General features: G+C 67.2%; 2 protein-coding genes across 2 annotated transcripts; one reads left to right on the top strand and one right to left on the bottom strand.

Annotated features, from left to right (window-relative positions):
• Window positions 1-114: 114 nt before the first annotated feature.
• On the bottom strand, window positions 115-10,349 carry PAN2 (poly(A) specific ribonuclease subunit PAN2). The gene is made up of 25 exons (XM_086478711.1): window positions 10,068-10,349; window positions 9,395-9,564; window positions 9,074-9,194; window positions 8,903-8,980; window positions 8,478-8,745; window positions 7,976-8,318; window positions 7,361-7,457; window positions 6,648-6,767; window positions 6,336-6,455; window positions 6,134-6,262; window positions 5,765-5,964; window positions 5,246-5,388; window positions 4,795-4,901; window positions 4,197-4,295; window positions 3,644-3,720; window positions 2,988-3,129; window positions 2,582-2,719; window positions 1,844-1,903; window positions 1,622-1,712; window positions 1,392-1,549; window positions 1,125-1,268; window positions 758-937; window positions 518-611; window positions 228-425; window positions 115-149 (listed from the first exon to the last, which is right to left on the bottom strand). Exons 1-25 carry the CDS (start codon window positions 10,347-10,349, stop codon window positions 115-117), a joined length of 3,594 nt encoding a protein of 1,197 aa, XP_086334837.1.
• Window positions 10,350-12,927: 2,578 nt separating this feature from the next.
• IL23A (interleukin 23 subunit alpha) lies at window positions 12,928-14,088 on the top strand. Its single transcript, XM_086478793.1, has 4 exons — window positions 12,928-13,110; window positions 13,256-13,354; window positions 13,689-13,814; window positions 13,942-14,088. Exons 1-4 carry the CDS (start codon window positions 12,928-12,930, stop codon window positions 14,086-14,088), a joined length of 555 nt encoding a protein of 184 aa, XP_086334919.1.
• Window positions 14,089-14,197: the final 109 nt, after the last annotated feature.

Raw genomic sequence — 14,197 nt, 5'->3', positions numbered from 1 at the left:
GGGGGGGGGGGTCGGGCAGGGTCGGGGACAGCCCCGTCCCCGCTGCTGGTTCCAGTTCCAGGTGTGTCCGCCGCCCTCAGAGGGCTCCTGGGGCTGCTCCTCACCGGGGTCCGGTCACAGGGCGAGCACCGGGGGGTACACGGCCCCATCTGCCGGAGAGAAAGCAGGGTGAGGGGGCGGCGGCGGGACGGGGGGGCACGGCGGGGGCTGCGGCGGCGGCGCCTTACGCTTGGGGCTGCTCTGGCTGTCGGGCTCCGGCACCTTCCAGTCCATCTTGCGGCCCTTCTCGTAGAGGCCCTTGAGCACCTTGCGGAAGTCCTCGGGCTCGGCCCCCTGCGGGCTCAGCTCCAGGTACTTGCGGTAGAGCTGCAGCGCCGTCCGCGCGTCCTCGATGCTGTCGTGGGTCTCCCCCTGGATCTTCAGGTCTGCAGGGAGAGCCCCCGGTCAGGGAGTGGGGCCGGCGGGGACCCCAGACCCCGTTCCCGCTCCTCCCGGCTCTGAGGGTTCAGCCACTGACCCAGGAAGTACCAAGCGAGGAAGCGCAGGGAAATCATCCTCTTCCTCGGGATGTGGAAGAGGTAGACGGTGTCGATCACCTGGTCCTTAGGCACCTGGAAGGCAGAGAGGGTCCTGCTGCCAGGGCAAGGGGGGGGCTGCTGCGGGGGGCAGGGGTGAGCCCCGGCACTGCCACCAGCCTCCTGGCCCCACCCCGAGACCCTCGCGCCCGGGCTGAGGGAGGGGGGCTTGGCGCTGTCACCATCAGGTTGATGACACGGAAGTCCTTCTGCAGCCCGTGGCCCACGAACTTGACTCCCACGTCGATGAGGAAGCGCAGCTTCAGGTAGGTGGATTTCAGAGTGGTGAGGTGCTTGGAGGAGATCTTGGCATCCAGGTCTCCCGGTTTGATCCCTGAGTACTGGGTCAGGTAATCCACCACCTGCGGAGACCAGGGCCCATGGAGGCGAGCTGGGAGGGCTAAGGGGCAGCCACGGGGGGTCTGCCCCCTCCCCGAGTCCCCTGCCAGCATCCCGGACAGGGTGCTGTCATTACTGCGGGTGCCCCTCCGTGGAGGGGGAGGCAGAACAGGTCGGTGTCCTCGGGGAGGCCGGGCAGAGGCCCCGTACCTGCTCTTGGGTGGAGATGTAATCGTCAATGAAGGGGACGCCCTCGTTCGGGCCCTGCCCGCGCACGCACGTGATCCTGGCCACCGACATCTGGCTGGGCTTGATGGTGGATTTGGTCCCGTCGCTGCGCAGCTCGGCCTCCTCCTGCGACGGGCGAGAGGAGAGCGCGGTGACTGACCGCTCCCGCCGTCCCCGCGGGGACCGGGCGCACCCGGAGGGGCTGCCCCGTGCCCCGGCACCCCATCCCCTGCCGCAGGGAGGCCTGACCTCGTTCAGCGTGACGAACTCGGCATCCAGCCCCACCAGGTCGCCCGCCTGCGGCATCTCGCTCAGCATGAGGGGGATGAAGGTGGCGTGGCACTTGCGCTGCTTGCGAGCCAGGGAGGCCTCCGCCAGCAGCACGCTGGCTTCGATGGGGTTCTTGACTGCAGAAAAAGGGGAAGGGACGTCAGCCACGAGCCGCCGGCCACGCAGCCACTTCCACCCCGGACACTCACTGACGAGGTTGTACTTGGCGTTGAGGTTCCTCCGGGCGTAGTACAGGATAGCCGGCACCTTCCAGCTCATGTCGAACTGCACCGCCTCGCACTGCAGGGGGGGGGGACACGGGACACACAAAGCAGGGACCCGGCGTGGGGTGTGAGGCAGGGAACCCCCCTCCACGGGGTCCACGCAGCCACGGTCTCGCCACGGCCGGTGGCACTGCCCCGAGCGCTCACCTTATCCACCGGCTCGATGAGGAAGTCGTTGAAGAGGTACCACTGCTGGTGTGTGACTCCCTGGGGGGAGAGGCACAGGCACTGCCTTAGGGCCCCCCCCGAGGCAAAGGCAATGACTCCTCTACCCAGTTACCAGGGAAAGAAGGGTGTGACAATGCCATGTGGGAACTCCCGCCCTTCCTGGGACACTGTGGGGAAATCCCTGCTGGCCTGGGTGGTGACGACACGCATGTGAAGCACTGGGGCTGGACAGGCGTGGCCTCTGCCCAACTCCTAGCCAAAACTCCACGGAGATGCAAGAGATAAGAGGCAGGGATGCAGCCTTGACACACTCTGGGAACTCCTGGCTTGGGCATCTCCACCAGGCAACAGGACTGCCCAGACCAGCCCCCTTTCCTCGGGAAGGAGATGCTGTCCCAGCCCTTACCTGGAAGCACAAGGACAAGGTGACAGCCCACCCGTGACCCAGGAGGAACCAGCCTGTGTAAGCATGGGCAGAGCGCTGCTTCAGCCCTTCCCTCCCCGCAAGGTGCCTGTTTCGGGCCGCCTGGCACCTTCAAACACTCAACACTTGACTAAGAGACCCGGGAACGGATCCGTTCAACAGCCCCGTCCCTGAGCGAGTCGCAGGCGAGCGCCCCTCGGCAAGGCGGGGCTCCCGGGAGCGGGGCTGCCCTCGGCAGCCTGTGGGTACGGCGGCGGTGGGCGGGAAGGCGCCTGTCCCGCAGGGCTCCTCACCTCCTTCCTTTGGTGGTAGGTCTCTCCCACTTTGATGTGCCCCACCAGGCTGCCCCCCGTGCGGGAATCCAGGATGTGGACGACGGTGGCCATGAGATCGTAGACATAAACCGACTCGGGGTCATCAGTCGGGCTCAGCTGTGGGAGGAACCGGCCCCAGGGGAAATGTCTGAGCCCGGGGTGCCTGCCAGGCAGCTCCCAGGCCTCCAAGCCAAACCCCAGAGCTCGGACATGCTGCCTCACCACCAACCCAGAGGTTTCCATGCTCACCCAAGGTGTCCCCAGGACAGCGTGGCCATCTCTCGCCCATGCACGCTCCGCAGAAAGCGGTTCTGAGGCAGTTCTGCTCCCGCAGCCCCACGTGCACGCAGCCACGTAGCCCCAGAGGGATCTCATCAGCCTTTACCTCATCACTCTCACTCCAGTTGCTCACATCTAGCTCCTTGCTCTTGGTCAGCCTCATCTTGATGGTGTGGGGGATCCAAATGTTCTTCAGTTCCTCCACGGAAGGATACGAATGCCCCGTGTTGGGGTTCCCCAGATCCTTCCTGCACAGAGAATCATGGAAGGCCGAGTCAGGAGTCACAAAGCTTCATCCAGGCCAACTTCTCTGGAGCAGGATCCCCATCACGCCACCCACTCGCCAGCTTGTTCCTAAACCTTCTGCAGGACAAATGGGGAAGCCAGAGCTGCCCCACCTCCCCGCAGCTGCCTAGAGCAGGACCCTGGCAAAGGTGGCCAGCTAATTTTGGCCAGAAAGGGCCAATACAGAGTCCTGGGTCTTTTGTCGACCTGGAAAGGGAAGGGGAATGAGGGCTGGGGGCTCAAAAGTGGATGCACAAGGTGGATCGCAAGGGGTATCTGAAGGGGATGCTGCGCAGAGCGCCCACACAGGGTCGCGGTCTCAGAGCAGCAGTGAGGCTGTTCCAGTTCAGAGCCCACAAGGAGCTACAGACAGGCAGATTATCGATGATGAGGAATGGCCCTGAGCTCTCCAAGGCCCAAAGAACAACCCAGAAGGCGTCACTGCTTAGAGTCACCACCCCAGGAACGGTCACCTACCACTCTCCAAGTGAGATTTCTTTTCCTTTGGTGATCTCAAAGCCTCCTCTCTTCATCACGGCTTTCTGAAAGGCATACTGGCAACGAAACACAGGCAAGCGTCAGCGCAGAGTGACAGGCTGGGCTTGGGGACACGTGGGTGACAGCCAGGCCAGAAGTGGGGAAAAGACAGGGACTTTAAAGTCGGTGACAGGGAAAAAGACAGCGAGGGAAACCCGACTGTCCGCCCGCTCTCTGCTGAGCTTGTGCTCTGGCTGCTCCTAGGTCCTGCGGGACTGGGGGAATGAGGGAGTGACTCTACTGCAGTCCCGTCAGCTTTGCCATGGCAGGAGATCTCGTCCTTTCCGACTCCGAACGCACGGCTCATGCCACAAGCATGACCGAATGCCAACGTGTCCTCTGTGAACAAAGCAGGGTGACGCTCGGGCAGAGAGCGAGAGGCTGTTAGAGACAGCGAGGTCAGAGCGAAACCACCTCCGCACAACGGGACACGCAGCAAACCCCGTGTGCCAGGGAGAACAAGCCTGCTTCTGCCCCAAAGTGTCTCCCCCACCTCAGCCTGGGTCTTCCAGAAATCTGCCTCCTTGGAGCTGTTCACCTCGCAGTTAATGACCAGGACGTCTGGCAGGCAGCGGATGTTCCGCGTCTGGACCTGCAGGGAGAGCAGGAGATGGAAGCCGGGCAGCACCAAGAGCCCTGGAGAGGCTCAAAACCGCATTTGGCACGTGCTGCCCTCTCGCCTCCTCCAGCGCCTTCGCCTGCAGAGCTTCCTGCCCCTGCCTGGCCCCGATCCTGGTGGCTGGGGGTACCGCACGAGCCGCCGAGGCGGGAGCAGGCCACCGCATCCCAGCGGGTGTGCTCAGCTCCCGGGGGGTCTCCCCCTGCCCCCTACCCCGGGGGGATTCAGCAGGGAGCTGTGTGACCTGCGAGACGCGTTCCAGCGCTCGCGCAGCCCAGGAAATACCCCGCGCCGGGCCGGCTTGCCAGCCAGGCCAGGAACCGAATCTCCAGCATCTGCTCAGGAGGTTCCCCACTGACTAATGGAGAAACTGCCCCCGCTCAGCCGGTGCCACGGGGCGCTCATGCCCTTCTCCCACACCCCCTCGTAGCCCATGAAGCGCGACGTGCTCGCACCCCGCTGCGGGGCTCACCGTGGGCTGGTACTTCTCACAGTTCTCGCACCAGGCTTGCGTGTTCTGCTCCAAGCAGATGCTTCGCTTTAAAATCTGGGCAAACTCGTAGTCTTTGACCGGCTTTTCTGAAGGGAGAAAGAGTAACGTCACCTTCCAACACACAAATCTCTACCAATTTAGCTCAGCCAAACCTCTGGGGTTTTCCTCACAACCACCAGCGAGAAGGTCAACCCCCAAATCTGCCTTTCTGTAGCCAAAACCTCGGCTGGTTGGAAACCCACCATTAGACCTTGGCTGCTGGGTCTGCCGCAGCCCGGGACAGACCACTGCAAAGCTCCTCGCCGCAGGTGTCTGTCACCTGGGAAAGTCACGGCTCGGTTGTGCTGGTCACAACCCCACCCAGCCACGGAAGTGCAGCAGCATTAAACCTGCCCGGCCCTGCCCTGCCCTGCCCGGCCCTGCCTGTTACCAGCGCTCTCGGGGTAGGAGAGGGTGAAGAGCAGCGTGGAGGACACGCGGACCGTTTCCTTGCCACAGCGACACATGCTGCAGTTCTCCATCTCGCAGCTGAAGAGCTGCCCGATAACCGAGTCCCCCGAGGACCCAAAGCTGCTGGAGAAAGAGAGCACCGGGGTCAGCAGGATCCCCGCGGAGCAGGGCTGGTGGTACGGCGGGCCGAGCACCGGGGACCCGCACGCCTCCGGCTGCACAAGGGCCGTTCAGGGCCAGCACCCGAATTCCAGCAGCTCTCGGGGAACCAGCCGTCGGGTTGCAGAGCTGGTGCCCCCCACGCAGCCCCAACCCCCGAGCAGGGGGGAGGCTAGGCACGGTTCAGACCCTGCTGCAGGGGCAGCCGCGGCTCTGCTTGTCCTCTGCAGCCCTCAGGGCAGACGTGAGCGGCCAGAAAGCTCCTTCCCGGGGCCTCTGGCAGCCAGCCCCGCTCCCTGGTTCAGGCACTCCCTGTCCTGTCCCTGGGCCAGGGGCTTACCTGCTGCCAGCCCCCCGGTACGCCTGCGGTCCCTCCTGCTCCTGGGTTTCCTGGTGCAGCTGAGTAAGGATGAAACGGTTCCAGCTCTGAATCAGCCGCCCCAGGTTCACCTTCCCTGTGGCTTCATCCGAGTCAGCCAGGATCAGCCCCAGTGCCGAAGCCTCTGGGATTGTGCGGAAAGCCCGCAAAAAGTTGCTTCCCTGCGGATGGGGCAAGAGCGGCATGTCACCGAGGTCAAGTGACAGGAGTTTCCACGGGGTGTGATGCCATCACCGAGGACCCGGCACCACCCGGCTCGTGCTCCTCTGCCATCTCTCTCACCCTCCCAGGCAGCCCAGCCCACCGCCCCCACACGGGCTCGCCACGGACCTGGCAGGGGTCTCCTCGGGACAGGTCCAGCATGTGGAAGAGCAAGCCCAGCTCGCAGCCCAGGCAGAACTCCTTCTGGCACAGGTGGTTCTGGACCAGGCAGCGGACCGGCTCCAAGAAATACAGCACCTGGCAGAGACGGAGCAGTCAGGGGAGGTCCCGGGGGGCACGGTGGTCCGGGCAGGGCTGGGGCCTCTCCCACCTGGATCATACAGTTGCAGTAGGCGTTGGGGATATGGGGCTCCAGCCCCGCAAACAGCGTCTTGTTGTAATGCTTGAAGTCAAAGTCTTCCAGCCCCAGCTTGGAGTATTTGATCGTGACCTGAGCAGAGGCGCAGCGGGTTCAGCAGGCGCCTTCCCGTGCCACGGGACACCGGCGCCGTGCCCAGTGCTCCCCATGGAGACGGGGGCGGGTGCTTGGGCACAGACGGGTCCTTCGCCCCAGACAAGCCCAGCCTGGGGACCCCCAGCCCGCCCCCCTGCCGTGCGCAAAGCAGCCCCAGGAGGCCACTACCTTCCTGTACTTCTTGGCCACCCTGTAGAGGTGTGGCTCCTCCTCCCGCCCGATCGGGGACTCGGGGACTTGGCTGAAGCTGTCGAACTCATTGTCCGTCTCTTTTAACCGGTAGGGAATCTGCGAGGGGGAAGAGAAGGGAAGAGCCGCTGAACCCTGAGCTGGAGAGAAGCACCGTGTACTGAAACAAGCAACTCCCGGGCTTTCCTGCTTCCCCGAATGAGCAAAGGAATAAACCAGAAAGGAGCGGGGCCCTCCCTTAACCTGCACGAGGCCTCCACACCTTCCTTCTTACAAGGGACTTATCACCGCGGGAAACTACAGCGGCGCTGCGGGCGAGGGCGAAACACAGCAGTGTTTTCCCAAGGGCGAGGGACGTGCCATAAACCTCCAAACCGGACAGCTCAAACCTTTCCTACCACAGAGATCGATAGAACCGGGATTGTGGCTCGAGGGGGAGAGTCCAGCCCTTGCCCAGGGCTGCCTCACCCGCTGACACTGCTCAAGAAAAGCTGTCGCCTCCAAACTACACACCTGCCTCCTGCAACGCCCCAAGCCGGAGAGTTTCATCCCTCACCCCTGTCCCGAGCCCTGCGAAAAGCTCCGAGGTCGCTCAGCACGCAGCGAGAGCTCCCTCCCCACCCGAGCTGCAGACCTCCGCTGCTGGCAGAAGTGCCCCACGCCCCACACAATCCCCTCCTGACGGCGGGTACCTGGTTGCGGAGCTTGGTCCTTGGGTTTGGGGCATAGCCGATGAACCCCACTTTCTTCATGGTGCGCAAAATTTCGGGATCTACCGGAGGGGCTCGCCTGTAAAACACGCTGCGACTCAGAGGCTGCTCCGTTTGGCAGCACCATTTAACCAAGGGCCTTGCTGGGTGCGCTCAGGGACCCCCCAGCGGGTCACAGGGTTTCCCCCAGGTTCATTTCCCATCACAGCCAAACGCCTGGGCTACGCCAGAACACGGCAGCAGCACAGGCGTGTTCAGGACAGGGCTCAGGCAGAGGAAAACCAGGAGTTCCCACACGGGCAGGACACAGCCAGGATCCCACTGGGATCCGCCCACCACGAAGACAGAGGTTTGGCCGTACCCTGCTGCCTTCAGACCCGCCCGGCCACTGCACCTCGGCGGTTAAGCTCCACCACGGGGAACTTATCCTGCTCTTCACAGGGCACACAATGAGGAAGGGCAGCGCCAGCCACGGGACGGGGGAGCAGGGGGAGCGACAGAGCCGCTCTCCTGCTCTCAAGACCCAGGGAAGGAGAGAAGCTCTGCCAGGACCGGCTTTCCCGTGCTGGTTTTCGCTGGCAGAGACTGGGAAATTACCGGGGTGCCGGGGCAGAGTTGGCAGCAGGCCAGTCGGAGAGCAGGGTGTCGCTGGTCAGCGGCACGGGGATGAGCGAGAGCGGGACGAGGTCCTGGTTCCAGTCCAAGTGGGGCAGCGTGTCCACGATGCAGGGCAGGGCGAAGTCGGTCTCCCGGGAGTAGGTGTTGAAGGTGACCTCCGGGGAGTCGGCCCAGAGGTGGACGCACCCCTCCGAGTCGCCGAAGGCCAGGGCCTGCTTGCTGGCCGAGACGTCGAAGGTCATGATGAGGGGCCCGACCGTGTTCACGTGGAAGATGTCAGCGGGGTTGGCCAGGCCGGTGGGCTCGCAGAACTGGCACTGACCTGCGCGAGGGGGAAGCACGGGATCGAGAGCGCTCGGCCCTCTCTGTCCCGCTGGGATTTGACCCTAAGCCTGGGGGATGCTGGGATGATGCTGGGATGTCACCCCGCGCTCACCAGGGGAGCGGAGCCCGTCCGGGTGGGGGACGCGGCTTCACCCACCTGTCTGGGAGATGATGGCCAGGCGGGAGGTGTAGGTGGGGATGAAGCGGAGGAAGAAGGGGTCGATGTGGACCTGCAGCGGGGTGGTGGCCCGCATCATGCGCAGGTCGTAGACCTTCAGGAAGCGGTCGCAGGCGAGGCCGTTCATCCGGCTGGAGAAGCCGCAGGTCACCAGCAGGTTCCCGTGGACGTCGAAATCGGACAAGCTGCCCGAGTACGCGTCAAATTCGTGCTCCGCCACGAACGTGCGCAGGTCGCGCAGGGAGACCTGGGAGGGTGAGACGGGGGTGCTGGGTGCCACGCAGGCGGCCGACGGCTCCTTGGAGCCCCTTGAGCTCTGGGAAAAGCTGGGCACCAACTCCAGGGTATCCCAGAGAGAAGCCAAGCGCCAGGAGGGCTGCCAGGTAGGACGGGGCTGGTGTTACCTTCCCCGAGGTGTGCCCGCAGAAGAAGAAGCGGTTCGATTGCCTCATGATGGTGATGCCGGGAACCTCCACGGTGTACTGGGAAGGAGGCCCAGGAGCGGGGTGAGCGGGGCTGAGCCCCAGAACAAAGCACCTCCCCGCAGCAGGGAGCGGTCCCCAGCCCAGCCGTACCTTCTGCGTCTCCTGGACGGTGTTGAGGTCTATCTCAAGGACGTGGTTCTGCAGCCCGCCAACGAGCAGCGTGCTGCTGTCCGTCAGCAGGAGACTGTGCATGTCCTCCGACTCATCCATGCTGCGGGAGAGGGGAGAGGACAGCCCTTGCGCTCCTGCTCAGCCCCGGGAAGCAGCAGGGAAGGGAGAGGAGGATCTGCCCTCGCCCTCTCCCAGATCCAGCCTTCACGCTGCCGGCAGAGGGGCCGGGACCGTCTCCCCCAGCACAGGGGCAGCTCGAGGGCCAGCACGACCCGCCTGCTGCCCGGGGAAGGCACTCACAGGTAGTCAAACATGATCAGGCCGCCTCGTGACATGTACTTCAGGTTGGTTTTGGTCAGGAAAAGGACACCGTTCTCCAGGCTCTGGATCTGGCGGATGTCGTCACTGCTGTTCACTTGGAAGGAGGAGTATCGCTCCAGCGTCGGGCCGAAGAAGGAGGTGGCGTGGCCCTAAAACCAGCCGGGGACAGGCTCGTCAAGACCTGCCCCAGCTTCACTTGGATGCGACACAGGCCAAGGCCGCTGTGCCCTGCGCCAGCTCCGGGGCGCAGGTGGGCTCTCGGCCTCAGCCAGCCTGCGGGGGGCTTCCGCCCCGCCGCCTGCCCCGGGCTGTGGAGGGCCGCTCGGGCGTTTCCCTGCCAGGCAGATGCCTGCAGACACGAGCAGCAAACGAAAAGCTCGAGCAGCCCCACACGTCAGGGCACTAAAGTTACTTGGGAAACGCCAAGAGGTTTGTGCTCCGAGATGCATCAGCCACCTCCGGGCAGCAGCTCTGCGCCACTGCGGCACAACCCCGGTTTGAGCAGGACTCTCCGGCTCGGCCCCACGCCGAACTGCTCGCCACCCACCGCCAGCTCGGCCCAGCCCCTCACAGCGGGTCAGTGTCAGGCTGCAAGAGCCGGCCTGGCCCGGGCAGAGACCCTCCCTGCCCCGCTCCCGGAGCGGGCACCTACCCCGTGGTTCCCAACCCAGAGCATCTCCTCGTGCAGGTCGAAATGGGAGACGGAGACGGGCACCCCCACTTCGGAGACGGCGGTGTGCAGCTCGCTGTACATGCCCTCCATGAGGTGCACCGACTCCGGCACCGCGATACCCTCTAAGGGCACCCCCTCAGGATCCAGCTCCACATTCTGCAGCAAGCTGGGGTTGAGATGGGGGTCCAGGACGGGGTCCAGCGCGGGGTGGAGGGGGGGAGCATACTCAGCAAGGGAGGGGTCGAGACCTTCAAAATTCATGGTGAAAACCAGCGTCTCCCTTTGAAACAGAAAAGGAACTAAGTCGGTCAGTCAGAAACACCAGCGCCCCCCGATTCCTAGAATCGGCGGCAGCGGCCCGGTGACTCCGAGGGGTGGAAAAGGCGGCTGGAATCCCCAGCGAGGGCAAGGTGCATGGCTCCTGCCGGGGACACCGGCGACACCGAGCCCACGCAGGCAGCGGGGCCGGTAAAGTCCCTTCCCCTGGACACACCCGGAGCCCCGTCGCGGCCGGGGGAAGGAGCCCACAGCAGCCCCGCTCCCGCCCGGGTATCAGCCCCGGTGCACCGGGCAGCCTCCCCAGGGAGCCAGACCCCCCCGCCCGGGGCCGGCCACTCCCGGGGCGGCGGCCCGGCTCCCGCTGAGCCCTCCGAGCCCCGCCCTCGGCGGGAGGCGCCGGGACAGCTCCGCACCCGCCTCCTTTATCTCCGCAGGCCGACACCGAACCCACCGGCGGTATCGGCTGCCGCAGACCCGCGGCCGTTGGCGGCGGCGCTGGGCGGGGCAGGGCAGGGCACGGGGGGGGGGGGGGGGGGGGGGGCCAGGCCCGGCCCGAGCCGCGGCCGCTGCGGGGCCCCCCGCTCTCTCCGCCGTGCGCCGAGCCCGGGGCCGCTACCCACAACCCCCCGCGCTCCGGCCAAGCATCCCACAGTGCCCCGCGCCCCGGGGCGGTGGCGGCCGCTACCCACAGTGCCCCGCGCCCGCCGTTACCGAGCGGCCGCGGGCAGAGCCCCGCCGGGGCCGCACTCCCGGGCTCGTCCCGCTGCGCCGCCACGGCCGGGCCGGGGCCGCCACCGCCCCTCCCGCCGTCACTATGGCAACCGCGCTCCCGCCTGGTTAAACCGGACCGCCGGCGGACCAATGGCAACGCGGAGCGGCGGGCGCTGGCCAATCAGCGCCTGAGTGAGGCGGGACTAAGCGGCGCGGCGGGCGGTGTGTCGGACGGCGCGGCGAAGGGGACAAAAGGGCTGAAATCGGCCGTTCGGGGCAGGGGTGTCGGCGCGGGAGGGCGCGGCCCCCGGGGCGAGGCTGGGAGATCCCGGGCGGGGGGGAGCGCTCCGGGACCCCCCCGGCACCGCACAGACCCCCGGCGCTGCCTGCCCCCTGCAGCATCTGCGGCCCCGCACTGTCCTGGGGCCTCCCGTGGCGTCCCACCGGGCCCTCGGGGTCCCCCGACACCTCACAAGGTCTCGCAGCGTCCCGTGGTGCCCCAAAATGCCCCACAGTGCCTACGGGGGGGGGAGGGGGGGTGTCACACCATGCCCACTGGTGTCACACAGCACCCCATGGCATCCCACCGTGCCCATGGCTGCCACGCAGCGTCCTCCAGCACCCCACGGGGTCCCAGCATGTCCCATGACGTCCCCTGGCATCCCCCAGTGTCCCCCAGCACCCTACGGCATCCCCCAGCGTCCTCCCCTGCATCCCACGGTGTCCCCCAGCACCCTACGGGGTCCCACAGTGTCCCCCCCGCATCCCACGAGGTCCCCCGGCACCCCACGGGGTCCCCTGGGGTCCCCCAGCACCCCACGGTGCCTTGCAGTGTCCCATGGGGTTTCACTGTGCCCACGGGCGTCACGCAGAGTCCCCTAGCACCCCACAGGGTCCCAGCGTGTCCCTAAATGCCCCACAATGTCCCACGCTGTCCCCTGGCATCCCACCGTGTCCACTGGTGTCCCACGGGGGTCCCACGGGGTCCCACCGTGTCCACCGGTGTCCCCAGGGCAGCGCACCGTGGCCGGGCAGTGGTGCTGAGCCCCACCGGCCCCGGCCTCCCCCTCCCAGACCCACGGGGGACACGACGCCGCAGGGAGGGCGGGGAGGGAGGGCCGCCCCCCTCGCCCCCCGGAAAGGGCTCGGTCCCGGACCGGTGCCCGCGGCGCGGCCGGTGCGGGCCCGGGGAAGGCCGGGGACAGCCCCGCCGGGCGGGAGCGGGAAGCGCCGGAGCCGCCCCATCGGGGCCGCCGCGATTGCAGAGCCGCGGGCAGCACGGCCCGGCCCGGCGGGGGTCCCGGGGGACGCGGACGGGGGAAGCGGGTCCCGGGGAGCCTCCAGCTGCCGCGCCGGGGCCGCCCCGGTTGGTTTCCTGATGCGGCTGGTGGACACGGGACACCGGAGGGGACACCGGGGGACACACCAAGGGGACACCGGGGAGACACCGCCGGGCTCCGGGGTGGGGGGGGGGGTCCCGCCCGGGCTCCCCGGTGCGCCCGACTGGGCGGGCGGGGCGGGGCAGGGCAGCCGAGGTGCACCGGGCGGGGGGTCCCGGCGCGGGCGCAGGGGGTCCCGATCCCTCCCGTGCCGCTGCCGCCGCGGTGCCCCCGGGCGCGGAGCCGCCAGGAACTGCCCCGGGTTTTCCTGCCCGTCCCGTCCCACCGAGGCGCGGGGCCGGGCGCGGCGGGGCTCATCCCGGGGACCCCGGCCCGGTATCGGTTCTGCTTTCGAGGGAGGCGGCGATTTCGCAGTAACGGGGGGCGGGTGCCACCTGCCCCGGGGATTCCCCACCTGCCGCCGCCCCATAAGAGCCCGGTGGCAGCGCCGGTGGCGGCACTGACCGACCATGGCCTCGCTCCGCCGCCTCCGCCTCCGCCTCTGCCTCTGCCTCCCGCTGCTGCTGCCGTCGTCTGCGGCCCCGGCCCCGGCCCCGGTCGCGGCCCCTCGCACCGACTGGGCCGCCTGCAGGAAACTCTCCCGGGAGCTGTCGCTGCTGGTGGCCACCCTCGAGGAGCCGCACCGGGTCCTGGTGAGCGGGGGGTCTCGGCCAGGGGGACCCGCGGGTCTGCGGGGACCAGAAGGTGCGGGGCATCCCGGCAGGAGGGGTGCCTCCAGGGTGCGGGGGGTTGGGGGCGGGGGGGGACGTGGGGACCCTGCTGACGCCCTGCTGCCAGGAGAAGATGCACCTGAGCGAGGAGGACCCCAAGAACTGGCCCCCCCGGATCCGCTGCAGCGACGCCTGCGACCCCTCCATGCTGGACACCAACAACACGGTACCGGGGGATGTGGGGTGCTGGGGGGGACGTGGTGGGGGCTGCAGCCGGGCAGCCTGAGGGTGCCTGGGAGGTATGCCAGGGGGTCCCAGGGGGGTCCCAGGGGTGCTGGGGGATGTGCCTGGGATTCCCAGGGGTGTCCAAGGGGCCCAGGGGTATCTGAGGGTCCCAGGGTGCTGGGGGATGTGGACAGGGGTCCCAGAGCTGCCTGGGGGGGGTCCCAGGGATGCTGAGAAATGGGCTTGGGGTTCCCAGGGTTGCTGGGGATACCCAGGGTGCCGGTGGATGTGCATGGGGGTCCCCGGGCCCCTGGCTCATGCCCCGCTCCCCACAGCGCTGCCTGCGGCGGATCCTCCAGGGGCTGCAGCACTACCGGGACCTGCTGGGCTCTGACATCTTCACCGCCCGCCCCCTGCCCCGTCTGGAGGCCAGGCTGGACCAGTTGCTGGGCCTCGTCCAGGTGAGGCACCGGGGGTCTGGGGGGGGGCAGAGGGGCAGCCCCCAGGGAGCCTGTTCCCCCCCGCAGACAGGGAAGCGGGCACCCATCAACTGCAGCCTCGGGCCCCCTAACCCCGCTCTCCCCGCAGCAGGAGCACGGCCGACCCCCCCGGCACCCCATGGCCCCCAGCGAGGCCTGGGCCCACCCGCTGCTCCAGCGCCTGGCGCTCCAGCGGCTCCAGTCCTTCGCCACCATCATGAGCCGCGTCTTCACCCACAGTGCCAGCCCCCGCTGAGGCCGGCCCGGCCACGGCCCCCCCCCGACTATTTATTCCCCTCTGCCTCGAGGGGCTATTTATGTGCGATGCTCCCTATTTATCTCGGGTATTTATGGGTTTCTAATAA

This window comes from Leptosomus discolor, chromosome 27 (genome assembly GCF_034619465.1).
Source record: "Leptosomus discolor isolate bLepDis1 chromosome 27, bLepDis1.hap2, whole genome shotgun sequence".
NCBI lineage: Eukaryota > Metazoa > Chordata > Aves > Leptosomiformes > Leptosomidae > Leptosomus > Leptosomus discolor.
Note: the sequence above shows the minus strand (reverse complement) of the source record. Positions and strands in the feature narration are given on the sequence as shown.

Coding starts and splice junctions, on each gene's coding strand:
- PAN2 (XM_086478711.1), bottom strand. CDS start 10,349: ATGAATTTTGAAGGTCTCGACCCCTCCCTTGCTGAGTATGCTCCCCCC. Junction 5,965..6,133: donor CCCGAGGAGACCCCTGCCAG/GTCCGTGGCGAG, acceptor CCCCATCCGCAG/GGAAGCAACTTTTTGCGGGC. Junction 612..757: donor TCCGTGTCATCAACCTGATG/GTGACAGCGCCA, acceptor TCTGCCTTCCAG/GTGCCTAAGGACCAGGTGAT.
- IL23A (XM_086478793.1), top strand. CDS start 12,928: ATGGCCTCGCTCCGCCGCCTCCGCCTCCGCCTCTGCCTCTGCCTCCCG. Junction 13,111..13,255: donor AGGAGCCGCACCGGGTCCTG/GTGAGCGGGGGG, acceptor CCCTGCTGCCAG/GAGAAGATGCACCTGAGCGA. Junction 13,815..13,941: donor AGTTGCTGGGCCTCGTCCAG/GTGAGGCACCGG, acceptor CTCTCCCCGCAG/CAGGAGCACGGCCGACCCCC.